The sequence below is a fragment of the Puma concolor genome, chromosome E1, assembly GCF_028749965.1.
Source record: "Puma concolor isolate L17-30 chromosome E1, mPumCon1.1.hap2, whole genome shotgun sequence".
NCBI lineage: Eukaryota > Metazoa > Chordata > Mammalia > Carnivora > Felidae > Puma > Puma concolor.
The window spans coordinates 36,701,066-36,724,233 of NC_141680.1; the positions used below are offsets into that span (position 1 = coordinate 36,701,066).

General features: G+C 54.2%; 1 protein-coding gene and 1 long non-coding RNA gene across 4 annotated transcripts; one reads left to right on the forward strand and one right to left on the reverse strand.

The window, feature by feature from the left end:
- Nucleotides 1–563: 563 nt before the first annotated feature.
- MYCBPAP (MYCBP associated protein) lies at nucleotides 564–20,621 on the reverse strand. 3 transcript variants are annotated; one of them, XM_086686993.1, is made up of 19 exons: nucleotides 20,463–20,620; nucleotides 14,105–14,232; nucleotides 12,972–13,131; nucleotides 12,717–12,820; nucleotides 10,793–10,982; nucleotides 10,426–10,541; nucleotides 9,483–9,633; nucleotides 8,431–8,546; nucleotides 8,231–8,346; nucleotides 7,669–7,780; nucleotides 6,991–7,180; nucleotides 6,323–6,510; nucleotides 5,499–5,645; nucleotides 4,741–5,151; nucleotides 4,235–4,356; nucleotides 3,477–3,592; nucleotides 2,960–3,105; nucleotides 2,610–2,780; nucleotides 564–735 (listed from the first exon to the last, which is right to left on the reverse strand). In XM_086686993.1, the coding sequence occupies exons 1-19, from the start codon at nucleotides 20,536–20,538 to the stop codon at nucleotides 634–636; spliced, it is 2,862 nt and encodes a 953-aa protein (XP_086543119.1). In that variant the 5' UTR covers nucleotides 20,539–20,620; the 3' UTR covers nucleotides 564–633. The 3 variants fall into 3 exon arrangements, with proteins under 3 accessions (XP_086543119.1, XP_086543118.1, XP_086543120.1); XM_086686992.1 differs by lacking the exon at nucleotides 564–735 and adding an exon at nucleotides 886–1,053; XM_086686994.1 differs by lacking the exons at nucleotides 564–735; nucleotides 2,610–2,780; nucleotides 2,960–3,105 and having other exon boundaries at nucleotides 3,477–4,015; nucleotides 20,463–20,621.
- On the forward strand, nucleotides 3,968–9,958 carry LOC147574268 (uncharacterized). Its single transcript, XR_015244073.1, has 4 exons — nucleotides 3,968–4,251; nucleotides 7,037–7,194; nucleotides 7,555–7,642; nucleotides 9,571–9,958. It is a non-coding gene; the product is annotated as an uncharacterized LOC147574268 (long non-coding RNA).
- Nucleotides 20,622–23,168: the final 2,547 nt, after the last annotated feature.

Here is a 23,168-nt window from a genome sequence, read left to right on the forward strand (position 1 = left end):
CTCTTGTCCACTTCGCACTGCTCTGAGCAAGGGGGTGGGCATTCAAGTCCAGAGGCTGTTTTTAAGGCAAAAAGTGGCTCAAGGAAACCAGCTGGTCTGACATGAGGCGGGGCAGAGACAGGCTGCCGAGGACACGGGATCTGGTCTCTGGGGTGGGGCGGTGCAGTGAGCATGATCCCCAGGGCCCTTGGACCCAGCTGAAGTGGGAGGATCTCAGGGAGCCAGGCCCCATGGGGCCTAGTTCTCCTGGTCTCACATTGGTCATACTTGGTGATGACACTTGGGAAAGACCTGGCTCCCGGAAGTGTAGCCCCAAAAGCCTGGGCCAAGGAAGGTCAGAGGCGGGGTTCATGACAGGTGATGCTGTCCCGTCACCGGACTCGTTCCTTGTCCTGCTACCAACCTGCTCTTCTGCTCAGCACCCCACACATCACCTTCCGGGTGTGTTTCTCCTACCTCCTGTTGGATGGCTCCAGGAACCGGGAGGAGGGGGATCTGGGGCAGGTGGGACACGGGAGACCCGGGTCATGACCTGGCTTCATCAAGATCCGACATTCAAGACACAAAGGCCTAAAAGTTCTTTATTGACTTGTTTGTTAATCAGTTTCCCAGAAGGCACCTTGCACGCGTGAGTCAGATACAAAGACGCAAAGTCTCCTCGACATTCTTTATGGGTCTGAGCTCGTCAGCCAGGACCATGAGGTCAGTCACTAGGGTGTCCAGCAGCCCGTAGACCTGGAAGAATGGGATGAAACCACAGGCCAGGGTTTGCTCTGTGGGAAGCCCCTACACAAGGGAGCACCCGGCAGGCTACGAGGGACATGTCTACACCAGGACAGAAGCGGCAGAAGGGGTAAAAACAAACTTGTGGAGCTTCTGTAGAACTGTTGTTTTTGCAGAGAGCTTTATTTTTCAGACCGGCCTGCGGAGGTCATCCTGCACTACCCCTTGGACATATGGGGGCCTTAGAGCCTGGGGTGGTTGAAGAGGCAATTCCAAGGAACAGTGGGGTGGTCCAGTTCCACCCTGGCCATCGGGGGTGTAAGATCCTTCCTGTGAGATCACAGATCCACATACCGAAATGTCTCCAGGACCAGCCCTCCCGTGGGGCCGGACCACATGTGCCTCGGCATGCTGATTCTTTATTTCAAAGAGCCCTATGATTACTCTCTAAACCCCATCAGTCTTCGGAAATCACAGTGATGTCACCAGTAGCAAATGGAACTTCTGATCAAATGGGATCCGGAGCGTTACCACAATGTATGATGCAATCGCGGCTACCTAGCTGTCCGCACCAGAGGAAGACAAAGCACTGCCATTAGACACGGTGACAATCGAATGTGGCTTTGTGGACCTCCGCTCCAAAATAACAAAGAACAGAACACAACACCTGAGTGACTCTCTAAGGACTTACCGCTTAAGAATAGACCATTATGCTCAGGTCACCATCTCCCCGGTTCATGAGACCCAGCGCCGCGTCAGGCTGTGCGTTGACAGCAAGGAGTCTGCCTGGGATTCTCTCTCTCTCTCTCTCTCTCTCTCTCTCTCTCTCTCTCCCCCTTTCTCTCCGCCCCTCCCCCACTCGTGCATGTGCCCTCTCTCTCAAAATAAATAAATAAACATTTAAAACCAAGAAGAATTGGGGCGCCTGGGTGGCTCAGTCAGTTAAGCGTCTGACTTCAGCTCAGGTCATGAACTCGTGGTTCGTGAGTTCGAGCCCCACATTGGGCTCTGTGCCGACAGGTCAGAGCCCGGAGCCTGCTTCGGATTCTGTGTCTCCCTCTCTCTCTCTGCCCCTTCCCTGCTCGTGCTCTGTCTCTCTCGCGCAAGAATAAATAAAACATTAAAAAAAATTATAAAGAAAGAAAGAAAAAGAGCGTATACCATTAGGAAGTCTCTGCAGTGCTTTACAACCCTCACACTTGCTGAAAATCCACCCTACCTAATGTTCCCCCATCTGCCGTGACGCACCTAACACAGACAGGAAGTGGGGGTGGCAGAAAAGGAGGCGCTTCTGCTCTGTTCCCCTAGTCTGTTTTCCCAACCACAGCCAGGGTGATCTTCTAAAGCCTAAGTCAGACCATATCACTCCTCCGTTCAAAACCCTGGGACTTCTCATTTCACTCAGAAAAACCCCAAGGCCACACAATGGCCTACGAAGCCCCACACGCCCTAAGACTTGCTCCCTCTCGGTGGCCTCTGTGGCCTCTGTCCTCCCGGCCACTCCCTCCCCTGCCTTAACTGCACCCTCTGCCTGGGGCACTCTTCCTGGATGTCCACATGGCCGCCCCTCACCTCCCTTCGGGTCTGTTCCGTGTCGCAGTGAGGCTCACCTGCCCCCACCCAGGCCTTCCCCACCCCCTGGCCCTGGGTTATCTCTCTCCCACACTGCTGGTCACTGAACACACCCGGTGTGCCATTTATGCCCGAGGCCTGTCCCTCACACACCAGGATGCCCTTCACAGGGGCAGCTCTGCTTCCATCTTCCATCACGGACACGCTAGGTGTTTCTCGCTCGTGGAATAAACAGGATGAATGAGGGAGGGGAGGATGGCATGCAGAGCAGGTGTGAGCGAGGGGAGGGCTGGGCGCGGGGCTCGGGCCCTCACCTCCGTGTGCAGCCTCTCGGTGTATTTCTTCATGACCAGGGGATCTATGGGTTCCTGGGAGGTCATAGTGCTGTCAGGGGCAGGGTCTTCCAAGGAAACCCTGTCCCGACTTGAAGACTTCAGCGGTTTCTTGTCATCCTTTGCCTTGTGCTTCTTGCTGTTTAAACGGTCCTGCGTGGAGAGACGGAGACACGCACAGCCTTCAGGAGCTCCTGGGGGAGGGCCAGGGCTTTCTCAAGAGCAGTTCACTGGGAGGCCCACGGTCTCGCGCTGGAGCGACCGTCCACCTGCCACAGCCCCTCCGACGCCTCCCCGGCCCCACCTGAGGCCCACACTATGTCCCAGCATGCCTCTTTCCCCGGCAGCTTGGCAGGTTTTCTATCCTCTTTCTCTCTGATTCCCAGCTGCTTCTTTTCCTGGGCTGCCCCTTTCCGGTCCTCCTTCCCAACCTTCCCGGCAGTCGCTTTCACTTCTGTAACAGGCGGGGACTTGCGATCTAAGGGAGGTGGATGCAAGACGGTGTGACCTGGCCTCACTGACCCCACAGGCAGGGTCGGGAAAGCCAAGGACCCTGAGCTGTCGGTGCGGTGCTCCGAGAAGGAGCAGAGCACGTGACCTTGGGCAGCAGGACTGCAGGGCAGGGGTGAGTCATTCAACCTCTCTAGGGCTCTGCCTGTCAAACCAGGGGACTGAGCGAAGGTGGTCACTCGGGTCGCTTCTGGGTCCCAAGTCCTGGCAGCAGATAGAAGGGTAGTGGGGCCCACCCCGTGGATCCACCTGACGGAGTTTCCACCAGAAGGGTGCAAATGGCTGAGGGGCCACTGCCAGGGTGCGGAGGGGTGGGGAGGGGCATGGCTGCAGTCTGACCTTGCTCTTCTGGTAGGTCCAAATAGATGGTCTCCTTCTCAGGCAGGCCCAGCAGAGCCCTCAGCCACAGGGAATGGCCCACCAGGCCATCAATCACATCCCGCCATAGCTGCAAACTGGAGAGCAGGGCATCCTGGAGACAGCCATCACCCCTCGTTTGCCCTTGAATGTGCAGAGGCGTGGGTCCTTCCCTTCCAGGACACGGGCGCCAAGGGCTACCACGGAGGGGCCATGCCCTGTCTAGCCCAGCAGCCTCACCAGTACCCGTGCAGGTGCTCAGACGGGGATCTGGCTCCCCTCAGGCAGCCGCCGGGAAAGAGTGGCCCGGGGCTAGGGGTAGGTCAGTCTAGGCTCCGGCTTGAGACCCTGGCTAGACTTGGGACCGGCCCTGTGGGAGCAGGGTAGCTTTTGCGAGGTTCCCTGAGGGCCCCACTGAAGGCGCTCATGCATAACCAAGCAAGTTCCAAGCAAGAAGGGAGGCTTTTCACGGATTCTGCTCTTCTCGCTGTCCTCCGGTTTCTCCTCGGCCCATTCCTCTGCTGGTTGAGAAGGAACCAGGAGAGGGGGCGGGAAAGAGAGAGCAGCTGCTTCCTCCGCTCTGGAGAGCAGCCAGTGCCGGAGAGGCTGCCGCGGCAGGTGCCAGAGTGTGGAGGGTCTGCAGCACCTTTTTTGCGACCTAGGACTGCGCGCGCCCAGAACCACAGGCCGTCAGACGCCCCATCGGGGAGCCCGGGCCAGCTCTGCCGGGGGGCACCTACCACATCTGGTGCAGCAAGTCAGATTGCAGGGGCCTCGGTTCCTGGCACAGCTCCAGGGCTGCTTTGTTGAGCCCGATGAGGGCGTCCTCCCTCTGGCTCTCCTCAGGGAGTGCCATCACTGCCTGGCAGGGTTGTAGGGAGCATGAGCAGTCATTCTGCCCGGGACACCAAGGATCCCCGCGTCCCCTAGCGATGGGCCTCGTGCAGTGAGGACAGACAGCCGTACGGGGGTGCGGCCATGGAGGGTGGACCTCCCCCAGAAATATGTACCCGTGATCCCCTTCTCCGACGTGTGCCTGGGTCGGAGAAGGCACCCCTCCTATCCCATGGTGGCCTAGGCACCCGAGACAAAAAGAGATGACCCAAGAGATTGCTTTCTCCGGGCCTTCACGAGAGTTTGCTTCTTCGCCCAAGGGGGCAAAGGGGACAACTGGGGCCCTCCCTCGGTGCGCTGGCACCTCCACCAGGGCCGCCCTCCTACCAACCCCTCAGGGTCAGGGGAGCACCTTTCTGAAATCCTCCAAACAGAGGTTCCACTCAGGTGGGGGAAGGCCATCCAGCTCCCAGGGGCTCTTGGTGCTCCCCAGGTCTGGGCTCTCCTCCACCAGGATCTCCTCCATAATGCTCTTCCGCTGAGAACTCTGAGCCCCTGCTCCAGGCTTCTGGGACCCTAAAGCGTCTCGGGAGTCCCTGAAGGCCTCATTCTCCTGCCGGGGCACTTGGGATTCTGAGACCGGGCTCTTAGAGTGTGCCGAGGGCTCCACGTTCACGGAGGCCTTCTCCAAGTAGGCAGCCCGGGCCCTGGGGCTGTGGCGCTCCTCCTCACTGGGGCTGGCCTCCTCGGCCTTGGGGGGCAGGGTGAGGTACTGGCGCCACAGCCTGTGCAGGTTTTGCACCACTTGGTGCTGGTAATGCAGCTGCAGCAAAGGCAAGGGAAGACACGCGTTGGGGAGGCTAGGCCGTGGGGCACCCGGAGTCCCAGCCGGCCCGTTCCCTCGAGGGCACTGGTGGGGGGCTGCAGGGAGGAAGCCAGCAGGGGCCGCGGTGGCCAGAGTGGCCCCTCACATCCCCTTCAAGCTGTTCTCGCATTCGCGATCCCAAGTTAAGATCGCGTTTGAATGAAGGAGTTCGCCAAGCTCTGTTCCCAACCGAGCATCCACTTACTTGCTAAGTTATCTTGGGCAAATTACGTAACCCGCCCTGGGCCTCAGTTTCCTCACCGGAAAGCGAGGATGTAACTAGTACCCCCGTCACAGGCCTGCACCTGAGGATTTCTGTGGCGGAACAAGTCCTCCTCAGTGAGATAGGCGTCCACGGGGGACGGCGCACGCTCTGGGGTCAGGATCCCACTCAACAGCTCCTGCAGCACGCTGTCCACAATGGTGACCGCTTCGTGGGCAGCCAGCTTGTCCTGGGGAAGGGAAGGTGGCACACGATGGCGGCTCAGCCTTTCAAAACCCCCGCTGCATCCCTGAGGGGAGCCGGAGCCCTCAGGACTTTGTGCCTTCCCAGGGGCTGAGCTCTTTCTACCGTCCGTCTCTCTCACACGTACATAAACTCCCGTTTCCGGACTCAAAACCCCCTCGGTATCTCCAAACATCCATGTTCCCTACAACTGGCTGAAAGCCTGTAGGAGGGGAGCCAGTCCGAGAGAAGTTGCTCTCTCATGGGGCCAGAAGGTCACACAGTCAGCATTTCTCCCAGATTAGGAAGGAGGGCAAGGGGCGGGGGCCACATGGTTTGGGTGCACCGCGGGCGGAGCCTCAGCTAAAGTAGTTGGCTTATGTTTGGGGGCCACAGTAGGAGAAAAAAAAAAAAGCCCAGCTTTCTATAGAATGCCCGAAGGCACAGCACCAGGGGCCAGCTCTGGAACTGACTGGGGGCCGGGGCCGGCGGACTCCCAGTGCCCACCTCTCCCAACAAACACTCCCCAGGTCTTTGTTGGCAAAAACAGCGGCCTGTTGGTGAGAAATTCACCTCTTGGGCTGGAGGAAATAAGATCCCCGCAGGCAGTGCCAGGAAGAAAAGCAGAGGAACCTATCTGGTGTCCAGGGGGAGGTGGGGGGGGGGGGCAAGATCCTGGGTTACCTTCAGTAACTTCCTCTCTTCCCTGAAAACATCCTGGGTCAGGGAGACTGCGCGGAGGTTGACCTGCAGGAGAGCACCTCCTAATAAGGCGGGGTGGGTTCGAAACTCCCAACATTCCCTGAAGATGCCAGCATTCAGAGACTTGAAGAAGAAGGTAAAGGTTTTCGTTTCTCCAGGCAGAATCACACCTGCCAGGGACAGAGACGGAGGTTTTCACCACATGGGAGCTAGCTGAGCCCCAAGCCTGCACAATATTCACTGAGCCCTAAGCCCATGCATACAGTTAACTGGGCCCCTGGCCAGGGTGGTGACCAGAACCGAGGGGTTTCCTGGGAAGTGGGACTTTTGACTTCCTGCACAAAAACTGGCAAAGTCCCAGGCAAACGGGGATGAGGTGTGTGGGGTGGGGGTTCATCCTAGCCTCAGGCCTGAGCATATGGGTAACTGAACCCCTAGAAAGTTTCTGCTCCCTGGTGAGCGAGACTCTCTGTGTTCTCGAGTTCGGCTGTTCCCCCAACAGACATGCACAGTTAGGAGAGGACACAATTCACAGAAGAAATGGACGAGAGGAGGCAGAAGAGAGGGGTTCAAAACTTGCAGGCACTTCAGCTAAACTTTGGCTCCTCGCAGACCACAGACAGGAGCCCGGGAGTAGGGCAGCTGGGTACCTTCTCTATTGTTAAAGTAAAACCGCTCCATCCTGTTTCTCTTCAGGTCTTGGAAAGAGTCCAGCTGAGACCGCCTCCGCCAGTTGTACCAAATGGCCACGGTGCCATTATTGACCACGGTCAGTTCCGAAGAGGTCTTCTCCCTTTCTAGAGTTTCGAAGGTCAAGCGAACAGCGATGCCAACACGCTTCTGGGGAAGGAGAGGTACGAGAAAGGTCTTTGAGGGAGGTTCTGGGCCAGGGTGACCAATTCATCCTTGATTGCCAGGGGCTTTTTTGGGTTTGGCCCTCCGGGGCCTGGCTGCTCTCAGGGTGCTATCACTGTACCCCGACAACGGCTGTCTCTGAGGCTGCCGTCCACGGCAAGAAGGGAAGATAAAACAGATTTTGTATCTGATGGACAATTCTGCTCCTTTAGAACCTTCTGGAAGCCATACCTGTTCGAGAAGTTTCACTTATTTACATGCTTGGGGGGCTAGGTACGAGCTGGGTGGCTTGTGACAGTCTCTTTTCAGTCTTGTGATTTCCTTCTAGCTTAAGTTAGCCTTGCTGTTACCATTTTCAGACCTGCTGAATGCCTGACTAGATAAAAATACAAATAGGTGACTATCCAGGCTCCTTGTGACTGCGCCTGAGGGAGGCCCTTCCCGCAGGTAGGTGAGGGTGAAGGCAGTTTTACCTTGTCTTCTGGGTTACGGCCTCTGATCCAGCAGGCTGGCTTCCCACAGAACAGCAGAGAAGGGCCAAGAACAGGCATGGGGACATCGTCAGGGTAACTGGCCAATGAGTCTCTGGAAGAAAACCCGAGGACTTCCTTTCCCTGAGGCTACCACGGTCTGGCCATGTGCAGCCCACGGAAATGGCTGCCAGGCCTAAAGAGGGGCCCGGCTCTACCCTCTGATGGAGGGCTCCGCTAGGGCTCGGCTCTGTCCTGCTCTGTTCCTGCAGGTGGGCGCTTCTTGGACACAGAGACTCTTCACGCACAGCCATTTGGCGTGCGCGGCATTTCGCAGCATTTCCATGGCTGGAAAATCCCCATTAGGGGCTGGTTGCTGGAAGGGGGCAGACGGTCACAGAAAAGCTGGTGCAGGTGTTGGAAGGGGCCCATTGAGAGGCCGGGACGGAGGCCTCCAGATTTCAGAGCGGGGAGTCCTCCCTTTATACTGTGGGTGCGGGGCGGGGGTGGGGGGGAGGGAGGCCGCTCTTTCCAACCTCTCTGCCTAGGGCCCAGCCCGACTCACGAGGGCCCTGTGTCTTCAGAGGAACTTTCCTGGCTCCTATCGAATACTGGATAGTCTTCCACGGTAACGGTCGAGAAAGGCTGCCCTCTGCCCACCACCTCCAGGCCATCGATATCCTCAGGGAGACCAAGAAAGGGAAGATTAGCTGACTGAAGACAGGCCCAACGTTAAGGGGTTTCCCGGCACCGAGGGGCACTGACCTGCTGGCTGAAGTCCAGCTCTGCCATGACGCTCTGCAGCTCCTTGCGTCGGTAGATCAGGAACAGACTCCGATCCCAGGTGTAGCGGTACCAAGCATCCTTCTGGGCCGGCAGTCCTAGAGCAGCAGGGTCCAGGGACCCTCAGCACGGTCTGCTGTGGGGGCCTCTTCTCCACCCGCCGTCAGGGCTCTGAGAGCACCCAGCCCGGCACCACTTCCGGGAAAGGGGAAAATACACCTTCCCTGTGCAGCTGGACTCTGGTCCGCCTGCCTGCCCCATACCTACCGCCTCCACAACGCTGCTCAGGGCTCCCACAAAATCAGCTTGCGAAGCTGCAAACCTTTGGGTTATAACAGCAACAGCGGCTCCATTTGACTGTGTTAACAACCCGCCAAAGCCTCTCACATACGCGCCCTGTCTCATTTAACACTCTCTTGTCCCACGGTACTTTACAGATGGAGAAACGGAGGACCAGGGAGGTTAAGTAACACACTGGAGCTCACAAACCCAACACAGCTGGGGTCTGAACCCAGGCAGCCCAGCAGCCTCTAAAGCAGTGCAGCCGCACAGAAATATCACGCAAACCGCACATGCAAGCCACCAATGTAATTTCAAAGTTCCTAGATGCCACGCTGAAAAAGGCGAAAACAGGTGAAATTAGCCTTAGTAACCTAGTTTAACCCAACAGATCAAAGATAGTATCAGTTCAGTAAGTAATCAATACAGACATGATTCGTAAAAATATATTTAATGGCTTGTATTTTATGCGAGTAGGAGTCTTCGAAACCCAGTGTGTAGTTGAGACTTACAGCACTTGAGTTCACACTAGCCACGTCCCAGGTGCTCGATGACCCCAGTGGCCACGGTGGCCGCGTAGACAGAGCAGCCCCACAGCTCACGCTCCAGCTCACCTCCCCATCGCTGTCTTACTGCCGGGGGGACTGGACCTCCAAGGGTTATGGGCCCCCATCCCAGGCCATTCTCACTCCACAGCCATGCTGTCCCCCGTCCCAGGCCCGTCCCAAGCTGCTGGTTTCCCGCCCACCCCTCACCTGTCTCCGCCTGGATGCAGTGGGGCTTCCTGACATGAGTGATCGGTTCCAGGAGGCCACGCTGAGCTTTGGTCTTTGTCATTACCAGACCCGTCATTTCATCTCCCAAGTATTCCAGTCGACTCCAGAACCCACTGGTCTCCTCACAGCTCTGGCAAGGAAGGACACATGGGTCAGATCACCTGGACACTTTGGAGAGAGGCTGGCGGAGGTGGGGGGGGTCTGGGCAGACAAGACTGCCCCACAGACTTCAGATGCTCCCTCTGGGGGATTCGCTGCTGCCCTGGGAGCAGGAAAGAAGCACCCGTTTTGAGGGGCACCTGGGTGGCTCAGTCGGTTAAGCGGCCGACTTCGGCTCAGGTCGCGATCTCGCAGTCCGTGAGTTTGAGCCCCGCGTCGGGCTCTGTGCTGACAGCTCGGAGCCTGGAGCCTGTTTCAGATTCTGTGCCTCCCTCTCTCTCTGCCCCTCCCCTGTTCATGCTCTATCTCTCTCTGTCTCAAAAATAAATAAACGTTAAAAAAAAAAGAAGCACCCGTTTTGTTCTTAGGATGCCCTGCTTCAGCCCCACACGGATAGTGTGGGCCAAGACCGGCCACCGCACTGACAAACCAGAACATGGTGTGGTGCCCTGGGTCATCTGAAAGCCGGAGCCTCAGCTTTTAGGAGACAACACGGAGACTGTTCTAGTAACTCAGTACCTGTGATATCTTTCTCCTCAGGCTGGCTACCGCTGAGCACCACAGGCTGAGTAACTTAGCTCGCCAGGCCCCCAGTGCCCGATAACAGGACCCATAATAGGATTTAGCAAAGGCCTGGAGGGCTTAGCAATGCCTTTCGAAGGAGCAGATTTTTTTTTTTTTTTTTTTTTGCCCCCAACTGTCCAACCTGAGGCAGCCATTCCCGGGTCTGGGCCCCCTCCTCCCAGAGCACTTGGCGACTCACCTTCCCATCATGCTGTGTCGGAAGCGCTCGGTCAATGAGCTCCCGCTCCTCCTGGATCTGCCTGTAGGTCTCCCCAGTGTGCATAAGCAGCTCGCCCACCGGCTTCTTGAGGCGTTCTAGAGGGAGCGAGCCAAGAATGCAGCCCGCCATCGAGTCAGGACGAACAGGGGCCCTAGCACCGCTCACGGGTCAGTCCCACCGCCGGGCTGATCTCAGGACCCGCTAACGGCAATAAACACTGGGGAGTGGATGGCACAAATGCGACCAGCCTGAACCCAGGCTCCGGCAGGTGGAGTGACAGAAAAACCCAGCACTGGAGCCTCGGTGGTTGATGAGGCCCGGCGGGAGCCCTGTCCGCTTTGCTCACCACTCAGGGCTTCCTGCTGCTGCTTCCACAAGGCTAGGTTGCGCCGCCAGTTTTTGAGAAAGTTGTGCTGAGGAGGCGGGGCCCAGGGATGCGCCTTCTCTTTCTCTTCTTTTGGGGCTTTCTGCTTTGGCTCCTCTTTAGCTGAGATGAGGGTCACCAGACAGGGCGGGGTGTGTATGAGCTCAGCCAGCTAAAAAGTACACCGAGAGGGGCACTTGGGTGGCTCGGTCGGTCAAGCGTCCAACTCTTTGATTTCAGCTCAGGACGTAACCTCACGGTTGTGAGATCGAGCCCCGAGTCGGGCTCGCGCTGGGTGTGGAGCCTGCTTAAGACACTCTCTCTCTCTCTCTCTCTCTCTCTCTCTCTTTCTCTCTCTCTCTTGCCATTTGCAGCGACGTGGATGGAGCTAGAGTGTGTTATGCTGGGAGAAATGGGTCAGTTGGAGAAAGACAAATACCACGGGATTTCACTCATATGTGCAGCTTGGGAAGCAGAACAGATGAACATATAGGAAGGGGGAGAAAAAAAAAAGAGAGGGAAACAAACCATGAGAGACTCTTCCAGACAGAGAACAAACTGAGGGTCGATGGAGGGAGGTGGGTGGGGGATGGGCTAGATGGGGAATGGGTACGAAGGAGGGCCCCTGTTTTGATGAGAATTGGAAGTTGCATGTAAGTGATGAACCATTGAATTCTACTCCTGAAACCAGTATTGTACTGTATGTTAACTAACTAGAATTTAAATAAAATTTTGGAGAAAAAAAAAAAAAGATTCTCCCTCTCTCTCTGCCCTTTCGCCCTCCTCCTCTAAACAAACCAACGAACAAACAAGTAAATAAAAAGTACACAGTGAGGGGCGCCTGGGTGGCTCAGTCGGTTAAGCAGCCGACTTCGGCTCAGGTCATGATCTTGCAGTCCGTGAGTTCAAGCCCCGCGTCGGGCTCTGTGCTGACAGCTCAGAGCCTGGAGCCTGTTTCAGATTCTGTGTCTCCCTCTCTCTCTGACCCTCCCCCGTTCATGCTCTGTCTCTCTCTGTCTCAAAAATAAATAAACGTTAAAAAAAAAAATTAAAAAAAAAAAAAAAAGAGTACACGGTGAGCATGTGGACCCTGGCGAGGAGGAGCTGAACCGGGGCTGAGCAGAGACTTCTTTAGGCCTAACCCCCTGCAGTCCCCCCAACGCTGCTCAGAGTCCCTCCTCTCCTGGACCCCAAGGTAGTGAGTGACAGAACCAGGGGGTCTTGGAAGCCCCTGTCAGTTCCCTCTCTTCCAGAGGGGAACCTTTGCTCTAAGCCTGTGGCCGACAACTCTCAGTGTATCTGTCCTCACAACTGATGCTGATTGGCACCAGCACCTGCACGATGACAAGAGACATTTTGATATGACCCCAGTCCCCTTAGCACCAGACCAATCGGAGATGTTTTGCCTGGAACCAGGGAAGCAAAGGCACTGAGAGAGAGTAAAGCACCTCACGACGGGAAAGTCAGACAGACATGTGGCCCTCTTCATGTGGCCCTGGGAGCTGCGGGAAGCCACCTTCCTCCACCCTGTGGACCGGAGAGGAGAGCAGGCCAGACCTTGGAGAAGGGAAAACGAAGCCGGCGCACAGGAGTGGAGGGCAGCGAAGGAGTGTGAGCCCTGAGCCCGGATGCCTCTCGGGGTTCAGGCTAACTGGGGCTGGACACACTGGCTTTGGGGTTCCTGGAGGCACCTCTGTATCCTTATAGTGAATTCCTGGCTTCAGCTGAACTAGCTTCAGGTGGCTTCACGGTTGCCAGGGGAAGGGTCACTATCACTTCAGACTCCCCGGGGCCCGGAGACTGAACTGCCTCTCTGGGACCCCAGTCCTGCTTGACTGTGCCAGGTGGTTAAGACCGAGATGACTTCAGCGACTTCTCTCATCCCAGCGGCTCTGTACAAACAAACCTGGATGTTTCCTCGAGCAACTGCAATTCTCTTAAAGTCCTGGAGACTCCCCAAGATGTGGTGAGGCAGAATCTGGTCACAGCCATGGAAGCTGTCACCCGGACCTGGGGGGGAAAGGGGAGGGGACAGAGTAGCTCCTGTAAATGATTCCAGATTCGAGGGGTTACTTTCTGATGGCGACTCGGCTTTCTCTCAAGGCCGCTCCACGAATTCAGAGACCAGTGATGCCAAGGCCAAGGCCAAGGCTGGGCATACCAGAGTAGTCCAGGGGCTTCGTGGCTGCATCTGGAGTAGCAGGATATGCTACTAAGTGGCAGACCTTCCTCTTATGATCCTTGGGTTTGAGTTTACGGATGATAAATTTCTGGGTGACGACAGGTCTATCTTGTGTCTCAATAAAGCGAGGAATGTGTTGCTAAAAAAAACAAAATACAAAAGAGGAGAATCCCACTTGAGATCAGGAGGAGGAAATAACACCACCCATCTCCTCTGTCCTAATTCTTGGTGGGATTCCTGAAGGCTGACAAATCTGTTTCTCCGGTTCTGTCCATATGTTCTGTCGAGGAAATGTCTATGCAACAGACTTACGACTTAGCAATGTCCTGGAGGGGGAAAAAAAAATAACATCTAATGCCTCCAGACAGTTCAGGTGAGAGGTGGTTGACTCTTTCAGGTAAAGCGTGGGGTTAGGGTTTAGCAGCTTTATCCGCCTCTGTAACATGTTTCTCAAACTCACTTTTCCCTTCTGTGAAATGGGGATTATAGACACTTGCCTCCATGGGAAGCAAGACACCTCAACATCTCATTTCCCGGGGTTTCTATGTAAATCTCAGAAACGTTAAAACAAACAACATAGTAAATTCCTTTAGATGCAAAGGTGAGGGCACCTGGGTGGCTGAATTGGTTAAGTGTCAGACTCTGGATTTCGGCTCAGGTCGTGATCTCACGGTTCGTGAGTTCGAGCCCCAAGTTGGGTTCCACACTGACAGTGTGGAGTCTGCTTGGGATACTCTCTCTCTCTGTTCCTCCCCTGCTTGTGTGCGTGCACTCTCTCCCAAAATAAATAAATAAACTTAAAAAAATTTAGAGGGGTGCCTGGATGGCTCAGTTGGTTAAGCGTCTGACTTCATCTCAGGTCACGACCTCACAGTTCGTGGCTTCGAGCCCTGCTTCGGGTTCTGTGCTGACAGCTCAGAGCCTGGAGCCTGCTTCAGATTCTGTGTCTCCCTTTCTCTCTGCCCGTCCCCTGCTTGTGCGCTTTCTCTCTCTCTCTCGAAAATAAATATTGAAAAAAATTAGATGCAAAAGTGAAAAGAATTTGTGCTCAATTCCTTCATGGAATCAGACGCTCCCCCTGCAGTGAGGGGATCCCTGGATTTTATTCTTACCTTCTTCAAGTCTTCCTTTTTAATGGCTAAGGCCAGGATGTCACCCCCTTGTAGGACACTGCTAACAGGCTCAGGTTCTTCCTGAACGGGGGGTGTGAGCTGCTCAGGTACCTTTGCCCGCTTCCTTTCTGAAGAGAAGCAGAAAAGTACAAGTGCTGAAATAGACATATATTTCTAATAATAACATAGATTATAATATAGCTATGTAACATATTCTAATATATAGTATCTCTCTACATATATCAGATTTCATGGCGAGAGGCAGAGCTCAACACCTGCACAGACAGCAGAGGCTGCCAAGGTGGCTCGAATTCTCTCCTGAAGGTCCCCCTACCCGTTCCCCCCCTGGCCTGTTACAGTGAGACTGAGACTTCTTTTTTTTTTTTTTTTTTTTTTAATTTTTTTTTTTCAACGTTTATTTATTTTTGGGACAGAGAGAGACAGAGCATGAACGGGCGAGGGGCAGAGAGAGGGAGACACAGAATCGGAAACAGGCTCCAGGCTCTGAGCCATCAGCCCAGAGCCCGACGCGGGGCTCGAACTCACGGACCGTGAGATCGTGACCTGGTTGAAGTCGGACGCTTAACCGACTGCGCCACCCAGGCGCCCCTAGACTAAGACTTCTGAAGTTGAGACCAGAAGATATCCCATTCCGGGCTGTGCTACTTATAAGCTGTAAAACCTTGGGTACGTACATCGCTTGCCCTCTCCTGGTCTCCTTCCTTTTTGTAGAAAGAGAAAGCTGGACTAAATCAGTGGTTCCTGAACATTAGTCAGATGCCTGCCCGAGGATCTTCTGGAGAGATTTACAAACACAGCTTCCTGGCTGCTGCATGGAGCCAGCGCTAAGGGAAACCGTTATTTTTTTTAAAAACTCCCTAGGTGGTTCCGATGCACGGAAGTTTGGTACAAGTGGACTAGATGCTTTCTCAGCGTCCCCCCATTGCTGGCATTGATGCATTGTTCTAGGGGAAGGCGTCAGGTTTCCTTCTTTTTTTTTTTTTTAAACGTTATTTATTTTATATTTAGAGAGAGAGAAACAGTGCTCGTGTGCGAGCGGGGTAGGGGCAGAGAGACAGGGAGAGAATCCCAAGCAGGCTCTACACTGTCAGTGCAGAGCCTGATGCGGGGCTTGATCCCACGAACTGTGAGATCACGACCTGAGCTGAACGCTTAACTGACTAAGCCACCCAGGTACCCCAGCATCAGGTTTCTTAGGACACTGTCTAAAATGCAGATGCTCTGGGGGAAACAGAACATTCCCCTCTGAGCGTATATTTCATATTCTTTCATTTAATAAATACTTTTAGCCAGGCATCTTCTAGCTAGGCACTGTGCTAGGCTCTGGGGATATAAGGCAGAGTCCTGGGCCTCAAAGAGCACAAGCCCATGGGAGACAAGGCTGTCAAACAGGGTCATTGAACTGGGGTTACTATGGAAGCATCCAGGGGGACCCCAGCCCAGTGTGCAGGGAGGCCGGGGAGGGCTTCGGGGGGAGATGATGTTTAAACTGAGAGCTAAAGATGACAGAAGTTACACATGGGAAAGGCACTGGGGAACAGGCATTGCAAAGGGAAGAGGCCTAGAGGCAACAGAACAGTGTATGCATGGGGAACTCAGAGCACATTTTTTAAATAGCTGGAGTTCATCAGGGCGGGGTGGGGGTGGCTGGTAGGAAGAGCTTAGTGAGCTGTGGAAAGGACTTCGGTCTTTACCCCGTGGGCCACAACATAGCAAGGGAGGGCTTAGGGGGTGTAAGGGTGAGGACAGGACTAGTTAGGAGTCTACTGCAGGAATGAAGGGAAAAGTGGCTCATGGGACTGGGGAAAGTGGAGAAATCTGAGCCGATTTCCCTCAGGTGCCGGACCCTGAGATCTCACGGGACAGAGTGAATCCTTCTCCAGTGAGGACGCACTCCCTGCCTTCCTCCCACAGAGGTGTTAACGGGTTTCAAATGCATTTTGCTTCTTTGGCTTGGGTCCTCCTGTCTGCTGCCCCCTGGTTTAGAAAGGTTCGACCCAAGGCCCGAGGCTGACACGCGAAATACCATAAGAAAGCCTAAGTCCTGTCTTTAAGGACTTTAAAAACAAAACCCGGATTTGTCCGCTGCTATGCAGAGTAATTTTCGAGGGGCAATGTCACTAAAACATCAAGGCAGGGATTCGGATTATCAAAATCAAGTGTTTAGGAAATGCCCACATAGTGGCCAAAAATCCCAAATCAGAATCATTCCAATAGAACTCTAAATCCAGCCTATCGTTCAGTCCGTCTCCTCAGCAACCGGTTCAGCAGAAACCCAGGTGTGTATCTGTCAGTTGAACCACATGGCGCTGTGCGCGCGCACACACACACACACACACACACACACACACACACACACACACAGGGCTGAACAGCTCCACCCTGAGTTCTGGTCCCCTCCGCCATCACGTATGAAAATGCAGCCTTCGGTTTTAACTTCCACTTCCTCTCTCCCTTCTTTACAAAGGCACCAAAGGTGATGGCAGACCAAGAGAGAACTGGTAACAGCTGAAGGTTTGCCTTTATAAACATTTTGGAATTTGGGGTGCCTGGCTGGCTCAGTCGGAGGAACATGTGACTCTTGATCTCGGGGCCATGAGTTTGAGCCCCACATTGGGTGTAGAGGTTACTTAAACAAACAAACAAAGACTTTAAATAAATATTTTGGAATTATTTCTATTTTCCAGGACATTTGCTTCCTCTGTCTGTCACCTTGGCTGACTCTAACACCTTCCCAAAGGATTAAACATCTCCCGATGTGTGCTTTTTACTGGGGCGTGTATAATTACCATGTGTAAATTTATTTTAATTTTTTAAAAAAATTTTTAATGTTTATTTATTTTTGAAAGACAAAGCATGAGTGGGGGAGGAGCAGAGAGAGGGAGAGGGAGACATCCTCTCCTAAGCAGGAGGATCTTAAGCAGGCTCCAGGCTCCCAGCACAGAGCCCGACGCGGGGCTCAAACTCATGAACCGTGAGATCATGACCTGAGCCGAAGTCGGACGCTTAACCAAATGAGCCACCCGGGCACCCCTGACTAAGTGTAAATTTACAAACCTTCAACGTTGCTGAAGACTTCTGAAATAGTGAAACTCTGGTCTGAGGTCTTTCTGAGGTTATCTTGGGTACAGTTCAATACAAGCCCTGTTACTGCATACAGTCAGTGAGTAGCGTGTTCTAGTTAATAAAGTATTTATCAAAGTGACATATACACAGAGGATATTGACCAAGCAACTTCTTTGTGCTATAAACTACAGAGAAGATGGTATAAAAGGTTGAGATATGGCTCCTCGGGGCGCCTGGGTGGCTCAGTCGGTTAAGCGTCCGACTTCGGCTCAGGTCATGATCTCGCGGTCCGTGAGTTCGAGCCCCGCGTCGGGCTCTGGGCTGATGGCTCCGAGCCTGGAGCCTGTTTCCGATTCTGTGTCTCCCTCTCTCTCTGCCCCTCCCCCGTTCATGCTCTGTCTCTCTCTGTCTCAAAAATAAATAAACGTTAAAAAATTTTTTTTTTTTAAAAGATATGGCTCCTCTTGAGAAACCAAAGACTAGAGCTGACACACACACCAGCATAACATAAGCGCTTAAGTTAGTGGCACAGACGATGCGTTTGGTTACTTGTCCAAGAAGGAACGGATGGATGTGGCTCATACAGTTTAGGGCTGTAAAGAAAGGTTCGGAAGAGAAGCTGCGGGGGTCATAGGCAGCTCCCCAGGCTAAGTCCAGGCCTTGAAGGAGAGGAAGACTTTGCCCAGAGAGAGCAGCAAACAGAGCTGTTCCCGGTGAAGTCACAGAACGAAGATGGAACATGGCTTCCGCGAGGCGTGGCGACACAGAATGCGTGTTGGGGAGGTGGGGGTGATGTTGGAGATGAGAGAAAAACCAGGGCATGACCGCTTTGCAAAGGAAGGCTGAAGCATTGGTCTTCCTGCTGGAAGGAAGCAGGTTTGGTCCAGGAGGGTGAGTTGGTGAAAGCCGCGTTTCAAAGTGATACATCCAGTGCGGGTAAGTCAGGTGGCTGGGGCGGAGAGCGGGGGGGCGGTGTGTATCTCGAAACCCACGGTGAATGCGGCTTCTGGTGAGCCCCACAACCAGCATTCTCCCTCGATCTTGGCAGCTGCGAGGGGGTCAAAGACCAGCCCGGGGCAGTAAAGTGACACATCTCTTCCGGAGCCAGGCCGGGCAGCTGGAAGCAAGGTGCTCAGGTCAGGTGGGAGTGGGGGAAAGGGGGAAGCCATGGAGGGGGAAGAAACCCGGCCTCGATGTTTTGGTTTCTTGTTTTATCTAAATGTTACTCTTTTTCAGTGTTGATTAAGGCCCTTGGGAGATTCTGACTTTGGGGTTGCTCTGGAGGAACCAAGGGAGAGGCTGTCCCTACCAGGCCTGAGCTTTAATTGATCAGGGAGGGGCATCTAGTACTGCTGGGAGTGCTCCTGGTTTCTTAACAAGAGCAGGGAGAAACTTGGGAGTCCAAAAGGACTCACATCTCTTAACAGGTTTCGTCACAATATTTGCTTGCCTTTTTCCTTATAATTCAGAGAACTTGGAAAAACACAGCATGAGATTACGTGTGTTGATTAGCTATATTGTTCTGAAAGGGGGGGGGACAAAAGTATTGTCCTACTACACTGACGTCCCCTGAGATACTTAGAGGGGAAAAAGGAATATTGCATGCTAAAGTAAACACTCCGCTTTGTTTCCTCCTCGCCCTGGTGCATGGTTCTCAACTCGAGGGCTATTTAACAAGCTAAATTTCCCCTTCTTAAAAATAAATACGCAGTGATAAATCTCTCCTTGATTTGTTTACAGCAGAAAGTTCAAATCTGATAAGATGCAGAAAGCAGGAGGCAGTAGCTAGGAAAGCCCTTGACTGCCCTTGGGAAAGGGGCCAGTTATTTTGCTCTCTTCTCTCTCCATCGTTAAGAACCATATCATGAAACAACATCTCAATCCTGCCTACATCTGACTTTTATACCATGAAGAGGGATTAAAGCCAGCCATACTTACTTAGCAGGCCTCCCAGGGGCCCCTGCTGACCTGCAGACCTGCCCTTCCTCTCACACGGTCACTACTACCTGAGGCTGCCTCTGGGTCTCCCCAAGGCCTGCAAGAGCATGCCCAGACTTTCTGACCTAGCAAGGTGTGGCCCCTGCCTCCCTGTGCAGCCCTCTCTGGCTCCTTTCCCATTCCTCCACACTCACCACCTCTGCCCTGGCCACCAATGTCATCTACATTCTCAGTTCCATGCTTCAGCGGATGCTGTTCCTTGCTCCCTAGACCTGGAGAAGCAAACTGCCTTTTGGGGGGCTGTGGAGTGTCAGCCACAGATGTCACCTGCTTCAGAAAACCTTCCCCCCAAATTCTAGCATCTAAGACCTAGGTCAGGGGCTCTGAGCCCCCTTAACTGCTAGGGATCCCTATATCACAGCATTGATATTTATCTAGTTCCTCCTCCGGCAGTTCACTAGATTCTGAGTTTCTTGTGGGCTGGGATCACACAGTTAATACTGACACCATTGTCGTCCAGCACGGTGCCCACACACCAGCAGGCCCCCAGTAAATGGAAACAGCAAAAAATGATGGAAGAGGGGGTGGGTTGCAAATGGGAACACGTCCAGGGGGTCAGTCTGCTGTCACACACCCTGGGGCTCTCTCACCTGCAACCAGAGGGTAGCTGAGGAGGCCAGGAAGCAGTCACGCCTGCGACTGTCTCCAGGTTACACAAATGGGACACGTGTCATCCAGCCAGAAAGGGTATATATGTGGTGGAAAGACACGGGAGGCAGAACCGGCCAGGTTAGGCATTTCTCCTGCGTTTTTCCAGCAGGCCTCTTAGGTGAACACCCTCCAAAGAATCCCCCCAAGTTGTTGGTTTCACGGCCCCAACATGTTTCTTGCATTCTTTCCTGAATTTCTTTTCCCAAGGACTCCTGTTCCCCGCCTTTCTGAAACTCTTTCCTGACTCTTCTGCACCTCATCCAGTGGAGGGCTCCTGCCTTCAGAGTCCCACCCTAAGATTTGGCTAGAAGTAGAAGTCTCCTATGCCTTCCTGCCCAATGCCACCTCCCCAACAACTGATCCCTGGGGCCTCTGGCAGTCCCCTACTTCCTAATCCCCATCCCCAAGACCCTGTGCACTGGGCCTCCTCCCTTTCGGGGGTCGCTGCCTTGTACATCATCCCTGAGGTATGGGGTACGCCTTGTTCCGTACCCCACTCCCCCATGATCTTTACCTCCATCCTGGTGTCACCCCCGTCCTCCAGGCCCCGTGTCGTGAATCCCATCCAAGAACCCCAGCCCCTGTCGGGTTCTCCTGAGCTCCCAAGGCAGCCAGCGCCAACCTTTAATGAGTTCTGCGGCCTCCAAGAATCTGCTTGCGGGTATTCTCAAGCGGGACTCCTTCTTTACTGACTTCATGGTGTGGCCCGGGCTGTGAGCGTGGCCCTGCGCCGCGGGGACCTGGGATAACGAGGCTACGCGGCACCCCCCCGCGACCCCGCGCGCGAGCGCGCCGCCTGCCAGCGGCCGCCAACGCGTCCATAGCAACCAGCGCCCCGCGCGGGGGCGCGCACCCACCGATCAACTTGGGCGGAGACTGCTTGGCAGCCACTTTTTTCATCTGGCCACGCCTACGCGCCCGCCGCGGGCCGCTCCTCCCGCGCGCGGACCCCGAGAACTGCGCCGGCCGGGGTGTGACGTCACAGGGGCGCCGGCGAGCGCCGTGACGTCAGCGGCCTGCGGGGGCGGGGCTGGGGGGGGCAGGTGAGAGGGAGGGATGCGCCCCGCCTGCGGCTGCCGCGGCTCCAGGGCCTTCCTTCGGTGCCTCCAGATGACTACTTTCACGCCCTGCCGAAGCCCCCCTGCGTGGCTTCCCGTGGGTTTCGGGGACCTGGTGGCCCCTGCCTGCCCCCTACGCGCGCGCCTGTGACCTCCCCCACCCGCGCTTGCGACAGGCCCTCCATCGCTTCCCAAACAATCCAGGCTTTTACCCCGACTTGGGCCCTTCTCGTACTGCTGGTTTCAGTCCTTGGAGATGCTGCCCTTAACCGCCCAATCTAAAGTAGCCCCTCTGCGGTCCCAACGTTACAATTGCACTCGGGTTCCTTTTTTTCCTAGAGCCCGAACGCATTTGCAAATTATTCTGTTTGTTTAGGGGGTTGCCTGTTGGGAAGTTCGCTGTGAGAATGTAAATTCCGTAGGAGCATGGAAGGCCTGTCACTGGTCCCCACCCCAGCCCAGGTTTAGCGCATAAGTAGTCATTCAAACTGTGTGTGGAAGAATGAAAGGGCTTTAGAGCCAGACCGCCGGCTTGCTAGCTTTGTGTTCTTGGACCAGTGCCTTGCCGTCTCTGGCCACAATTTTCTCCCTTATAAGGTGGAGGTCATATTGCCTCCCACACAGGGCAACTTGAAGGATTAGCCGAGAGTATGCACTTAAACTACCCACCACAGTGTCCTCCATAAACTGTAGAACCTTCTCAGTCAGTTCTCAAAATCCTGCTGGGGTTGGACGGGGGAGATACACTCTATACCCATTTTACAAATCCAACTTCAGGGGTCTTTGTGCCCTGTCTTCTAGGCTAGTTCCGAGATTTGCTGCAGTCTGCCCTAGACAGGGGAGAAACTAGGGAGGATGCCTGTAGGGCTGGTCAGTCAATCTCCAGGCTCCCTGTGTGTTCCCCGTTACCCAGCCTCTCCCAGGGGGCACGGCCTCTTCATGCCCTTCTACATGGTCTCTTATTGACTGAGACATCCTCCATGGGCAGCCTCTCTTCTGCTCTGGGAGGTCCAAGCACCAGCCTCCTTCCAGTTCACTCCATTAACATTTACTGAGCACTTAGGGTAACCAAGCTGAGCACTGTGTCATCTGGGCTCTCCGGGAGGCAGACACTGAGATGGGGTCAGGAGCGCAAGGTGTTTATTGTGGGGAAGAGTGGGGGTAGGGGAGGGCTTATGAAAGATGAAGGGGGAGGAAGCAGGACGGGGCTGGGAGAGCCACAGACTGCGTGGCAGATCTCCCAAAGTCATGGACGTCTGGGGCAAAGAATGTTCATTAGAGGCTGTCGGCTAACTGTGCTCCTTGCGGGTGAACAGTGAGTTCTTTCTTGAGGGAAGAAACCTGGAGCTCAGTGACATACAGAGGACAGTAAGAAGCATTCCCTCTTGCCCTCTAGGTGCTTAGGGTGAAAGACAAACACTCACGCAACGCATTCCAGGAGCCCAGCTTCCGGAGGGCCTTTTAACTTTGGGGCGTGACACAGCTTGTGCATAGCCTGGCTCGGCTATGGACAGAGGGCTGGGGGCCATTCGGGTTCAGCAGAGGTTAAAGGACAAGGGAAGAAGGAGGGGGGGAGAGATATATGGTTAGGCTGAGTTCTGCCACCATCCTTTGAGTGAACTTGGACAGATCTCATCCGCTCTCTGTGCTTCAGTATCACCGTCTGCTTCATGAAGGTGCCAGACCAGATCAGAGCTGCTTGACCTTCGAAGAACCTAAGCAAAGCTAGGAAGTTTCCCCCCTGATATGTGCATTTGGATTTTTTTTTTTTTTTTACTATGGTAAAATACATGTAACATAATATTCACCATTTTAACAAATGGCAATTCAGTGGCATTTAGTACACTCACAATGCTGTCCAACCATCACCACTCTGGTTCTAGAACTTTTTAATCATCCCCAAAGAAACCTTGTATCCATTAAGCAGTCACTCCCCATTCCCCTCTCTCCCCAGCCCCAGGCAACCACTGATCTCCTTTCTGGCTTTATTGATTTGGATATTTTCTATATATTTTCTATATTCTGGGTATTTTCTATAAATGGAATCACACACTATTCAGCCTCTTGTGTCTCTCTTCTTTCACTCGGCATAATGTTTTCAAGGCTCATCCATGTTGTAGCACGTATCAGCACTTCCGTCCTTTTTATGGCCAAATAATATTCCCCGGTATGGTTGTACCACCTTTTGTTTATCCATCATCTCTGCATCTGGTTTTGCACATGATTTTGCATTCAATTCCAGGAACTCCCTGGAGTGCACTCATGCGTCC